This window comes from Hipposideros armiger, unplaced genomic scaffold (genome assembly GCF_001890085.2).
Source record: "Hipposideros armiger isolate ML-2016 unplaced genomic scaffold, ASM189008v1 scaffold_209, whole genome shotgun sequence".
Classification (NCBI taxonomy): domain Eukaryota; kingdom Metazoa; phylum Chordata; class Mammalia; order Chiroptera; family Hipposideridae; genus Hipposideros; species Hipposideros armiger.
Genome location: NW_017731559.1, coordinates 1,062,135 through 1,074,591, shown reverse-complemented (window position 1 = coordinate 1,074,591; position 12,457 = coordinate 1,062,135). Strand labels below are relative to the sequence as shown.

Genomic DNA, 12,457 nt, shown 5'->3' with positions numbered 1-12,457 from the left:
TCAGACATGCAGTATCTAGGTAGCTCAGTGCTGTACTGATATGCATACAGGTGTTTTATTACATGTTTCTTAATGGCTAGGACACACTGGATTGTAAAAGTCCCCAGAAAAACCTGAGCAGGCATAAGGTAGGGAGTTAGGTTAGTTGATTTAGAAACTCTCCCCCTCCGCTGCCTAACAGGAGGGGTTTAGGGAAAGCAGCCAGCCCTGGCCATGCAGAGGGGCGGAGTGCTTGCTCGTGCACCAAGTCCCTATCCAGGATACTTGGGTGTCTCAGTCCATCCCAAGCCTTGGCCCTGAGAGTCAAAGCAGCTCAAAAAAAACAACAAACTGTTGAAGAATCCACATGCAAGAGGGCATGGGATAGTTCTACATGAGTACTGAAGATAAAACAGAATACTTTACCAACTCTAGACATGAGCTGACAGCTAGATGGACAGAAAAGTATTAGTGAACTGATGATATTTAAAGACCCCACAGAGGTCTGAGAGAACAATTTCTATTTCTTTTTCTGAGAAAACAGATGGTCATGGGCTAGATGCATCTCAAACAAGGTCAATAAACATGAGGTCAAACTGGGTCATCTCATTTTTTGCACCTGCAGTTGAACAGCATGGAAGACCAAACTGCAGGCACATGCTAAACAGGGCGGCTTGACAGAATCTTAACCAGCTGGTTCCAATCAGGGAAGTGAACCTGTCCCTTAGTTTAGCATTAACAGTGTCATGAAGATCAGATGGACACATATGCAAAACCCTATTAAACTCAGGTCTCTGAGCCACCCATGTGGGATTCCCAGAAAACAGAAACAAACCGGTATTTCAAGGAGAAATGTCCATCCATTGCTAACCTTTAATCGCGCCACGAAGTGAGTTGCGACACTGACTTCAGAGGCAGGGTTCCCGAGGATGATCTCGAAACGGTACTGCAGCCCCAGTTTGTCGCGCACCTCCTGCAGCCGCTCCTTGGCCAACATCGCCAGCTGCACGGAGGGCACCCTGATAATGAGCATGTGTCCCCTCCCACTTTTGGTTTTCCCTGGAGAGCTGATGAGGTCATCCATAATGCTGAGTGTTTCTGGTGTGCTGTGGTCTCGGAGGGACGCCATGGTGGTGAGAGCCATCAGAGCCTCTGAGTACTGCTGGATGAGAAGGTAGCAGCGGACGACCATACTGTGCAGCCTGGGGTACCTTCAACAAAACACAAGGAGCTAGTGCTCGGGCTGCAGGACCACCTGGGGCAGTAAGGTCTGTGCAGCAGGGATGCAGACCAAGCATGGCGGGAAGGGGTTAGTGATCATCAGTGAGTGATGGGCTTGGGCTCTAGAACGACCTTGGAGCCCACATCACTAGAAGGAAAAGTTGAGCTTCCAATGCCTGTGAATCAGAGCCTGTGAGGATAGGCAAGCAAGTAAAAGAGGTTTAGGGATGGTCTCGCGACCCCAGGTTCTGGAAGTGTCGTCTGTGGACCAGCAGACCAGCAGCAGCACCTAGCAGCAACGCCAGGGGGACTGTCAGAAACGCCAAATCAGACATACCCCCGCAGACATACCACTGCAGACATACCAAATCAGAATCCATGTCTTGACAAGAGCCCCAGATGATGTGTATGTGCATTAAATTTTGAGAAGCACTGGTCTAGTCAGGTTAATTGTCATAATGGATCATCCCTGGATCCTAACCGCTTGCTGGTGGCATTGAGTTAGAAATGGCGGTGTTGTCAGCTTCTTTTCTGATACTTAAGATTACAGTAAAGGAAATTGAGACTTTAATATCATGTCTGTAGAGTATCAGACATAAAAAGAGTAATTGTTATTACTAATTTGAGATTAGCCCCACAGCAGTAACTATATCTTCCCATAAAACGTGCCTTGGTGCCGGAGAAAACTTGGAGCTGGAGAAATAGCACCCCCTAGTGGTGTGGCCTATCATCTGCGCCCTGCTCAGTAAAGGGAGGCCGGCAAGGAGCAGGAGTGTCCCTGACTTCTCTCAACGACCATAGTTCTAGCACTACCCCCGCCTGGACTGCCAGGTAAGAGGATCACTTTGTTTAAATTGGCAGTTTTTACAATTACATGGCGGGCAGAAAATAAATCTCTTATTATGTGCTGTTCCTCAGGAAGCCAGGCTTGCTGATAAAATGAGCACAAGTGCGCAGAGGACCCGCTGGCAGGCATGAAGAGGCGCAGGTCAAGAAAGCAGGCACTGGCAAAACGAGGGTGAGTCTGTGAGCTTTCTTTCTGGTTGCCAGCTGGTAGCACATGCAATTGCCTAGCAGCTGGGAGGCCAATGAAGGATTTCACCTCTGTTCCACTTCATAATTCTATTTAAAGTAAAACAAGTGGTTCACTGTCCTTTCACAGAAAAGCCCAGTGTCAAATACCAACTAGGGTCAACAAATGAATCATGTGGTTTTGAAGTACGTTAGAGTTGGAAAGGATCATAGAGTCCCTGGATTCTGACCACTCCACCTTCTTGTAGGAAAATGAGTTAAGGGGCTGAGAGAAATTCAACTGCTACTTGCCCAAGATCATCCAACTGGTCAGAGACAGAGCTGGGTCTAGATTTTACTCAGGTCTCTGACAATGTCTTCTTACATTGTAAGGATTCAGTAGATTGGGGAAAGGTGAAGTCCTTAGGTTCAATCAATCCTCAGCTAGTCCCGTCAAGTGTTCAATAAATCATAGCTATTATTAGCCTGGGGTGACTGGGTTGGAGGAAGTAAGCACAGATGATCCATGTTTAAAGCTCAATGTTTTTGGCTGGGCCATGTAGGAAAGACAAAATTAGAACAAACAGTAACTTTGATATACAAGCATTTAGATTTCACACTCTGAAAGAAGCATGAACATAGAAATGAATAGTTTTTCCAATCTGTTTGCATTAAACTGTAATTGTAGTTTTGTATTACCAAAGTTGTAATAGGTGTTGATGAGATTATCCATTAAAATACCAGTTATAAAACTCTGAATGAAGTTATGGGAAGGAAAGATACATTCCAAGCTGGCGGATGGAATGGGTGGGTGGGAAACACTTAAAGGGAAGACACATGGGCTGATTTTGGAAATCTAAGATCACATGTGATGTGACAGGATTAATGCCACAGTGTCAGTTAAGTCCTCAAATCCAACAGCTGCAAAAATATAAACTCCTACTCCTGATGAAGCTTTGTAAGTTGCTGGGTAGGATGCATCCACCTGTCCTCATTTTTATTTCTTTTTCTTTTTCTTTAACGAAGTTATATGGCAGGTTGTTACATAGACGGCTTGTGATCAGCTGGAGCCAGTGTGAAGAACTCTACTAAGCTACTACAACTTAGAATGCGCCTCAGCACATAGAGCCCACTTACCCCATCACTGGATGAGCAGACAGAATATTGTGGAGGGCAGGGAGGCACCTCTACTAGGTCAGGCAAATTCTAATGCTTCTCCCTACTCTTTGAGTCCATGATTCAATATCAGAGAGGACAAATACAGGAAAACCCTGTACTCTTTCAGAGTCTGACCTGGAACCGGGGGGCAAAAAGACAGAGGAGAGAGGAGTCATGATCCTTAACTCCCAAGGTTGGGGACTGGAGAAAGGGCATTAGAACTGAACTCACTAAATGATCTCATTGTGCATTCATTTTCTCCAGTCTACACTCCAAATCTCTCATAGTAAAGTTTACTTTTTACCAGGCCATCTAAGAGTACTTGCCTGTGGAGGACAGAAGAGAAAACAGGGAAACATGTAAAAACGTGAAGTATGCTTGGGAGAGACAATTCAGGGCATGGAAAGTGGTTCTAAGTCCCACTTTTAGTCACTAATGTCCTTTGTTGGTCTTGGATGATCATAGAAAACTCATATATGTAAAAGGTCATCTTAGGAAAGGCTATTTTTATTCCTTCACATGTCAAATGCACAGCCGGGGCTCCATCAAACTCCTGTGACACTGACACAAAAGACTTTGGGCTATTTTAGATATACAGCTAAGGAAAATGTTGAAGGTTTTCACTTACCTCTCCAAGAGCGTGTTCACCATTTTTTCAAAAGTCTCGTCACATCTCAGAAGCGGGCTTGTGATCCCCCACTGCAGAGACTTACTGTACTCATTCAAGCCGAAGTATAGCTTCTCCTCACAGCTCATGTCCTCCTGATTCAAAATACAGAGCAAAACTCAGTGAGGACAGGATACGATATGTCTTGTTTTCTAGGGGGAAAACCCTGTAATAGGTTATTTCCTAGAAGGTTAAAACAATTGTGAATAAACAAGTGGGACTAACGCAAATGAAAAAGCTTCTGCACAGCAAAGGAAACCATTAACAAAATGAAAAGGCATCCTATGTAAGGGGAGAAAATAATTGTAAATCCTATTATCTGATAAGGGGTTAATATCCTAAATATATGAAGAACTCACATAACGCAATAGCAAAAAAAAAATCCAATTAAAAAATGGGCAGAGAAACTGAAATTTTTCTAAAGAAGACATGCAGATGGCCAACAGGTACATGAAAAGATGCTCAACATCACTAATCATCAGGGAAATCAAATCAAAAACACAATGAGACCTCACACTTTTCAGAATGGCTATTATCAAAAAGACAAGAGATAACAAGTGTTGGCAAGGATGTGGAGAAAAGGGAACCCTTGTGTACTGTTGGTGGGAATGTAAATTGGTGCAGCCACTATGGAAATCAGTATGGAGGGGCCTCAAGAAATTAGAAGTATAGCTACTATATGATCCAGCAATTCCACTTCTGGGTATATATACAAAGGATCTGAAAATAGTATATTGAAGAGATATCTGAACTTCCGTCTTCACTCTTTACTGCAGCATTACTCACAATAGCCAAGATATGGAAACAACCTAAGTGTCTATCATGGATGAATGAATAAAGATACGTATATATGTTTGTATATGTATGTATATATACAAATATTATTCAGCCATGAAAAAGGACATCCTGCCATTTGTGACAACATGGATGGACCTTGAGGGCATTATGCTAAGTGAAATAAATTAGACAGAGAAAGACAAATAATGCATTTTTTGACCTATATGTGGAATCTAAGGGAAAAAAAACCCCAAAACAACTCAAACCCATGGAAACAGAGTAGAGTAGTGGTTGCCAGGGGCTAGCCGGCTGGGGGAAATAGGGAGAGGGTGGTAAAAGGGTACAAACTTTCAGCTATAAGATGAATAAGGCCTGAGGATCTAATGTATAACATGGTGACTATAGTTGATAACACTATATTATACAATTGAAATATGCTAAGGAAGTAGAAGTTAAATGTTCTTAACAAAATATGTGTAAATAGTGATGGATGTGTTAATTAACTAGATGGGAGGAAACCTTTCATAATATATACATATACCAAATCATCACAATGTACACTTTAAATATCTTACAGTTGTATTTGTTAATCATACTTCAATAAAGCTGAAAAAAATGTTTCATTATATAACCTGGTACTAACTCTAAAATAATCTCTGAGGCATAACTGAAATTTCTTTTTAGTTCAAATAAATTTAATATGTTATTAGTAGAATGTTGACATTGCTTTCTTAGGACAGATGGTAACTACATAGATTGGTTTGTTTTCATTTTTGTTCAGATAGATTTGGAGGAATCACATTTTTTTAGGCTGGTACTGTCACAAGGTCAGATTTTTTCCCCCTTTTAAAGCAGATCTCTCTATACTGATATATATGCTATCTTGTAGAACTCTCTGGAGATTGACAAACTGAAAAACTCCTCAATTACAGAAAACTTTTCTGATATCATTTAATGATAACTCATAAAAGTTTATTCTTTTACAAACAAAATTTATTTTAAAAGTGGACTATATACTGTTCACCTTCTTAAACATAATGTACAGTATTTATCTCCCTTTCTGATGACTCAGTCATCACTGTGGAAATGAATAGCTATTCTAGGATGTGACACAGATTCCCTCAGAGGAGCCTGAGATGTCTGACAAGCTGCTTGTCCTTAAACTAAGTAGCCCCAGAATATTCAATAAGCTTTTTGAGTTCATGTATCTGGTGTTTTGTTTTTTTTCTTTCCTCTCTTGTACATAACTTTTCCACAGTCATCTCTTCTTCCTGTTATGTTGCCTGTGCATTTTCATCTCACTTTTATTTGTTATTTATTATGTGTTGACATTTTTCTTTATACACTCTCCAAATCATTTCAAAAAGGTAATACAGCAGCTTAAAATGTGTAAGATAAAAATAAATTAGGCAATCAGAGAAAGAAAAAGCAAGGATAAGAGAAATGAGATTGGCCAGGAATAAAGTTAGTTCTCCCAAAAATACATATCAGAAGTATCTGCATGTTTTGTTAGAAGTGAGCTACAAATTTGTTTCTGAGTTTTTTAGTAACCCATCCAAAGAGATGAGCAATTGTGTGATTTATAAGGTTTATAAGATAAAAATAAAGTACTATTTAATTGGCAGCTTTTAACTTTTTGAGATCCTCAAAACCAGGAATCCTGCTTGTTGGAACAGGGTCTTATTTGAGAGTAAATGTGGTTTACTTATGTTCCTACAAATAAAGACTTGAAAATGTTCTTATAAATCCCGGAACCTTAGAGCATAGATTGAACGACATCTATTGTTTGTTTGCTTGTTTTATGCTAAGTTCTTGGCTGTGTTCTGGATAATTGTGTCATAAGTCATTTAGGATGAAAAAAGTCATTCAGCTGAGTTTTCCTCCTTATCTGGAGCTGGCACAGAGTTAGTGGAAAAGTTTTAAGTCATATGAGCTTGATCTTCAAACTCCTTCTCATCTCCAGTCTTGTTTCTTTGGGGAATATAAAATCCTCCTCCAAGCCTGCTCCTTTTCCTGATGCAGCATTTTAACTTGCTGGTTAGGATATATCCACCTGTCCTCATTTTTATTTCTCTTCTTTCTCAGCAAAATTACAGGACAAGTTGTTAAATGATGGCTTGTGACCTACTGGAGCCAGTATGGGTTTTAAGAACCAGGACTACTAAAACTAAGAATTAGAAGTGAACAGTTTCACTAATCTGTTATGTTTAAACTGTAACTGTAGTTTGTACTACAAAAGTTGTCATAGAAGTTAATGGGACCATCCTTTAAAATATAAGTTATGAAACTCTGAATGATGTTATTCTAAAGAAACATATTATCATGCTAAGCAAAGTAAGTCAGATGAAAAAAGTCGAGAGCCATATGATTTGAATTATATGTGGGATATAAAACTGAAAGCAACAAGCGAACAAGTAAGACAAATGAACGAACATTCATAGACACAGACAACGGTATAGTGGTTACCAAAAGGAAAGTGGGGTAGGGGGAGGGAGGAGAGGGTAAAGGGGATCAAATATATGGTGATGGAAGGAGACTTGATTTGGGGTGGTGAACATGCAATGCAATATATAGATGATGTATTATAGAATTGTATGCTTGAAACCTATATAATTTTATTAACCAATGTCACCCCAATGAATTTAATAAAGTTTTAAAAAATAAAAAAATAAAGAAGCATGCATCACCATGTATCACAAATCATAAAATGATTTATTGAATCCTTATGTCTTTGGGGAAAATGTTCCATATCTTAAAAAAATCTCCACCCTCCCAAAGTCCTGTCTGTGCAGTGACCCCACGCTGCAACTCTCCCTGTCCTTTCATTGCTGTCTCTGCTTTTCCTCCAGCCAAACACTCTGCTGTATGGACACTGTTCCCTGGAAGGTCACCAAGGACTCCCGAGGCCAAATCCAGTGGCATTACGTGCCAGTCCTTGGCCTCACTGCCCTCTTGGCAATTTTTTTCATTATTTTTCTTCCACAATTTTATCTACACAAGCTGCTTCAGTGATCACTGTTTTGAAAAACTATTCCAAATCCTCACTGTAAAGCCCCAAGTCAAACTCCAACTTTGCATGTGCAATGGTGCACTCACTTCAGACTTAGCTCATTAAAATCCGTCTTGTCTGCCTTCCACAATCAATCTTCTTCCTGACTTCTTTCCAACTACAGGCATCACCTCAAGGATCTCTGACTCTTCCCCATACCCCAATAAACAAATCCTAGGAAGGTTACTATTTCTTCCATTCTTTTTTATTGTCAGGACTGCTTTTCTGAATCAGGTATTTGTTAATTCTAACCTGAATTATCAGAGAAGCCAGATGATTGATCTCCCCATTTCTAACCATGCTGATTTAGCCTCTGTAGTTAAATGAACTGCCTTAAAATGCAGCCTCTCAGTATCTCCTAACATGTTGTAGCATGTTACATCAGCACTATTTGAAATAAATAAATGAATAAATAAATTGTTGTGGTCACCCAGTATAATCTATATACAGGAATAAGAATGACTGTTTTATGACTCATGCAAAGTATAGAAGAATCTCACAATGTTGAGCAAAAAAAGCCAGATACAAAAGAGTGTATTCCATTTATATAACGTTCAAAACCAGACAAACCAAATCTATGATGTAAGAGGCCAGAGTGTTGCCCTTTGGTGGGGGAGTGAGTGCCTGGCTTATGGGGTGGTGGTAATGTTCCATTTCTTCATCTTGGTGCTGATCCCACGGGTGTGTTCAGTTTGTGAAAATTCATTGAGCTGCACATTTACATTTTTAATACAAAAAATAAAAGAAATATGTATATTCTGATATTTCCAATAATACTGTGCCTTTGATTAAAAAAAATTGTTAATGCCTATGTAATAAATGTAAACTTTGCCAGTCTGGCACTCAAAGGTTCCATATGTATATTTCCAGGTTTCTTTTTCATCCCACTAAGTATTCTCTGGAAAATGCTGATGTTTCCTCCTCCTGTGGCTCTGCCCAAGCTATCTGCTGCCAGGGGCAGCTGCTCCCCATTTGTGTGCTCCGTCCTCCCCCTGTTCCAAAGCCCATCCTCAGTGCTCTCTCCTCCATGTCACCTGTCAAATGAATGAGACTTCTTCCTTTCAACTCCAGAGTATTTTGGTTTTTTGAAATTGTCTTATTCTATTTTGGTTTTGTTTTATGGTTTGTTTGTTTTTTTGACAAAAAAAATTGTACATATTTGATGTATACAACTTGATTTTTTTTTCTTTTTTGACTTGAGATATAGTTACCATATAATACTAGTTTCAAGTGTACAACATAATGATTATATATACGTATATATTATGATTTGAGATATATATATATATATATATATATATATATATATATATAGTGAAATGATGGTCACAGTAACATCCATCACCACACATAGTTACAATTTTTTTTTTGTAGTGAGAACTTTTAAGATCTACTCTCTTAGCAACTTTCAAATATGCCATACAGTATTAACTATAGTCACCATACATTATATTACATTACATCCCCAGGCTTATAAGCAAAAGTTCGTACCTTTTGACCACCTTCAACCATTCTGCCCACCCCACACCCCCGCCTCTGGCAGTCACCAATCTGTTTTCTCTATCTGTGTCTTATTCCACTTTGGATAATAGTGACTTTGATGTGCACTTGCTTTGTCCTCTAAACTATCATCTCTCTCTGTGTCCTTGGAAATAACTAACACAAGCCAAAAGTGCTCAATGATATTTTTTGAGTTGGGTTTCTTTGCTTTTCCCAATTATTCCTTTTTTAGGACACTGGTGTTAGGATAACTAAAGGAGGCTAATTGCTAGGAGCTTCTCCCCTAAGTGTATAAAGTTGTTATAAATTAGATTCAAGCTTTTACCTTTCACTATGTTCATCTCAACTTCATAGGAATGATTTTTTTAAACTTTAATTAGAGTATAATAATTCCCCATCCTTCAATTATTTTGAATATAATACTAGGTATCATATCTTTAATCCATAAATACTTCAATAGATATCTCTAAGATAAGAACTTTTAAAAAATATAACCACAATACCATTATTATACCTAAAAAATTAACCACAATCCACAAGAATGATTGTTAATGAAAATTTAATTAAGCCTTTTTCTCTTATTACTTCATGTCAGGAGAAGATAAAGTCCTTCCTATCATGGGTGTGATCTCTCTGGAAAAGACTGAGCTAACAAGGTAAATTAGAATGGTTCTCTTTTTCCCCCAATCATGTATTGAAACTTAATATTTCATAGGAGAACTATCTGTTGGATTAAAAAACAAATTTTCCTTTCCTCAGCTCTACTGGCAATCCATTCTGTGTCAGGGCAACTCCTTGGGTAGCCCACAGGCGTTCCCTATGCTTTAGTGGCAAAGGAACTGTGGTAGCCTCTTGTCTCACCCATGACTTGACCACCCAATTAATGGACAGAGCTGGGGTGGAAAAGATACCAACAAAGTAAAAGCTCAAAGCAACCTGTATGTGATAGTGAACACATGAGGTAGTTCTCATAAAGGAGAATCTGTTGATGCCAAGGAGAGTCAGTGACGTGAGCTTGCTTTACTGCAAAGAACAAGCCAATACTCAAAGAGAAAAGCTAAATCCGGGAAACTTACCTACTTCATATCAGAATACAATGTACTGGGTTCATAAAATAATAGTCATTCTTGTGTAAGACATTTTTGGCATATTTAATCTTGCTCACTGTTTCTTCCCTGCCCTCACATTCTTTTTTTTTTTTTTTAAGCTGAGCCATCCTGCCACCTGTTGACAGCTCAGCGGCAGCTCAACTTGGGCTGGCACTTGAACCGCTGTTGCTCAGAGCTCAAACTCTTGAGCGAGCTCTTAACCAATTGAGCCACTCGGCCAGCCCATTTCTGGCATATTTTACTTAAACATGTTTATTTTAAAAAATCTAATATGTTCAATTTTTTTAAAAAAGATTTTATTGGGGGAATTGGGGGAGGGGAAAAGCGCTGGGGAATCGGGGGAAGGGGAACAGACAAGTAGCTGTTGTTTTATTCTTCAGTCTAGTTGTGGAGGATGTTGCTTCACTGGCCCAAGCTGGCACCATCATTGCGCTCTTCCCGGGTGAGTCTGATCAGTCGCCAGCCTCTGGATGGCCACTCACGGCGGCTGCTGGCTACACATGGTAGCGTATGGCAGCCCACTGCAGCAGGGGACTGCAGCCTACGCCGTCGCTGGCGACTCACGGCAGCCCAGCTCCAGGTCAAGCTGTTGTTCAGCATCTTAGCTGTAGAGGGCAGTGTCACTGGCCCTCTTATGTGGGATCCAAACCGGGGCCATCTGGCATCCCAAGCCAGTTCTTAACCATCGCGCCACTCGGCTGGCCCATATGTTCAATATTTTAAAATGAAGGATCCATTGCTTAATGGTTAATATTTATTGTTTTTTTTTATGAAGCTTCTATCTCTTTTCTTTGATAGTATATTTAGCATGCAGTTTATAGGTGATAGAAAATATTTTTCAGGTATTAGGAATTGGACCGAAAAATATAAAGACCTGGATATGTACAATGTTGTGAAGGCTATTCTCAACATATTAAATGCTACTTACTAAGTAAAGTCACAGTACCATCATCCTCTGTTTCAAGTAGAAATATGTGAGAACTGACTAAAAGGAAAAATCCAGTTGCTGGGGAGCATGAAATAATTAACAGTGATACAGATCAGTAAGACTAAAACATGACAGAGAAGCCATCCAAGAGGAAAATAAAATTTCCAGGTCTCAGATTGAAATTAATCAGTTAAAATCACAAAGATAATTTAGGATATTAATGCTATTGTCAGATAACATCATATTTTGGGGGACGAACTATATAGGATGGATAATTTTATATCTACATGATAACCTATAAAAAACCCACCTCATCAAATTTATATAGGACACTGTACTCTAGTTTTTTGCTCTTATGATAATTGTAATTCTATGAAACTTTGAGAGGATAAAGCATTATGTTAGATTTTTGAACTCTTGTGCTCTATTTTACAAAGCCATGATCATCTTTTTCTACAAGATTCTGTCCCAGGGAACTAGGAACACCACTGTGTGTCAGAGTAGAACAGAGACTCACCATGCTGTCAAGCTGTATCCAGTGAACCTCATTGCTGGAGCTGATTCGGGACTGTTGCGTTTGTAGAGTGTACGGAAAGGAGCTAACCTGGAGTACCAGGAGGTTGAAAGCTTCCAGAACTTCTCTGCAATTAATGACTTTATCAGCCAATCCATGACTAGGTTCACCATGTGATAACGAGCCCGAAATGACACTGTAAAAATATTGAAAGTCACATTAGAACCTCCTAATTTAACTGATTAGACTCAGAAACAGACATCAAAATGGAGGTAATGTTTTGACTCATCTTTCTTGCTCTTTTTAGTTGAGGTGATTTTTAAAAAAAACTTTAATTAGAATATAATAACCCCTCATCCTTCAATTATTTTGAATACTATCCTGGGTATCATATATATTTTTTTTAATTGGGGAATTGGGGGATGGGAACAGTGCTGGGGAATTGGGGGAACGGGAACAGACAAGTTGCTGTCCTTTTGTTCTTCAGTCTAGTTGTGGAGGACGTTGCTTCACTGGCCCAAGTTGGCACCATCATTGCGCTCTT

The 12,457-nt window shown here is 39.4% G+C and overlaps 1 protein-coding gene and 1 long non-coding RNA gene across 3 annotated transcripts in view; one reads left to right on the top strand and one right to left on the bottom strand.

Annotated features, from left to right (window-relative positions):
- GREB1L (GREB1 like retinoic acid receptor coactivator) overlaps positions 1 to 12,457 on the bottom strand; it is a 243,503-nt gene that overhangs the window by 27,110 nt on the left and 203,936 nt on the right. For both annotated transcript variants that reach the window (XM_019653872.1, XM_019653873.1), the window contains exons 18-20: positions 11,917 to 12,109; positions 3,998 to 4,131; positions 851 to 1,190 (exon numbers count right to left, since the gene is read on the bottom strand). In XM_019653872.1, coding sequence (XP_019509417.1) covers positions 851 to 1,190; positions 3,998 to 4,131; positions 11,917 to 12,109 — 667 coding nt within the window. The remainder of the gene's footprint in view (positions 1 to 850; positions 1,191 to 3,997; positions 4,132 to 11,916; positions 12,110 to 12,457) is intronic.
- Positions 1,930 to 12,457, top strand: part of LOC109388843 (uncharacterized) — a 22,215-nt gene continuing 11,687 nt past the window's right edge. The window contains exons 1-3 of the long non-coding RNA XR_002125265.1: positions 1,930 to 2,031; positions 2,119 to 2,218; positions 9,958 to 10,018. This is a non-coding gene — a long non-coding RNA (uncharacterized LOC109388843). The remainder of the gene's footprint in view (positions 2,032 to 2,118; positions 2,219 to 9,957; positions 10,019 to 12,457) is intronic.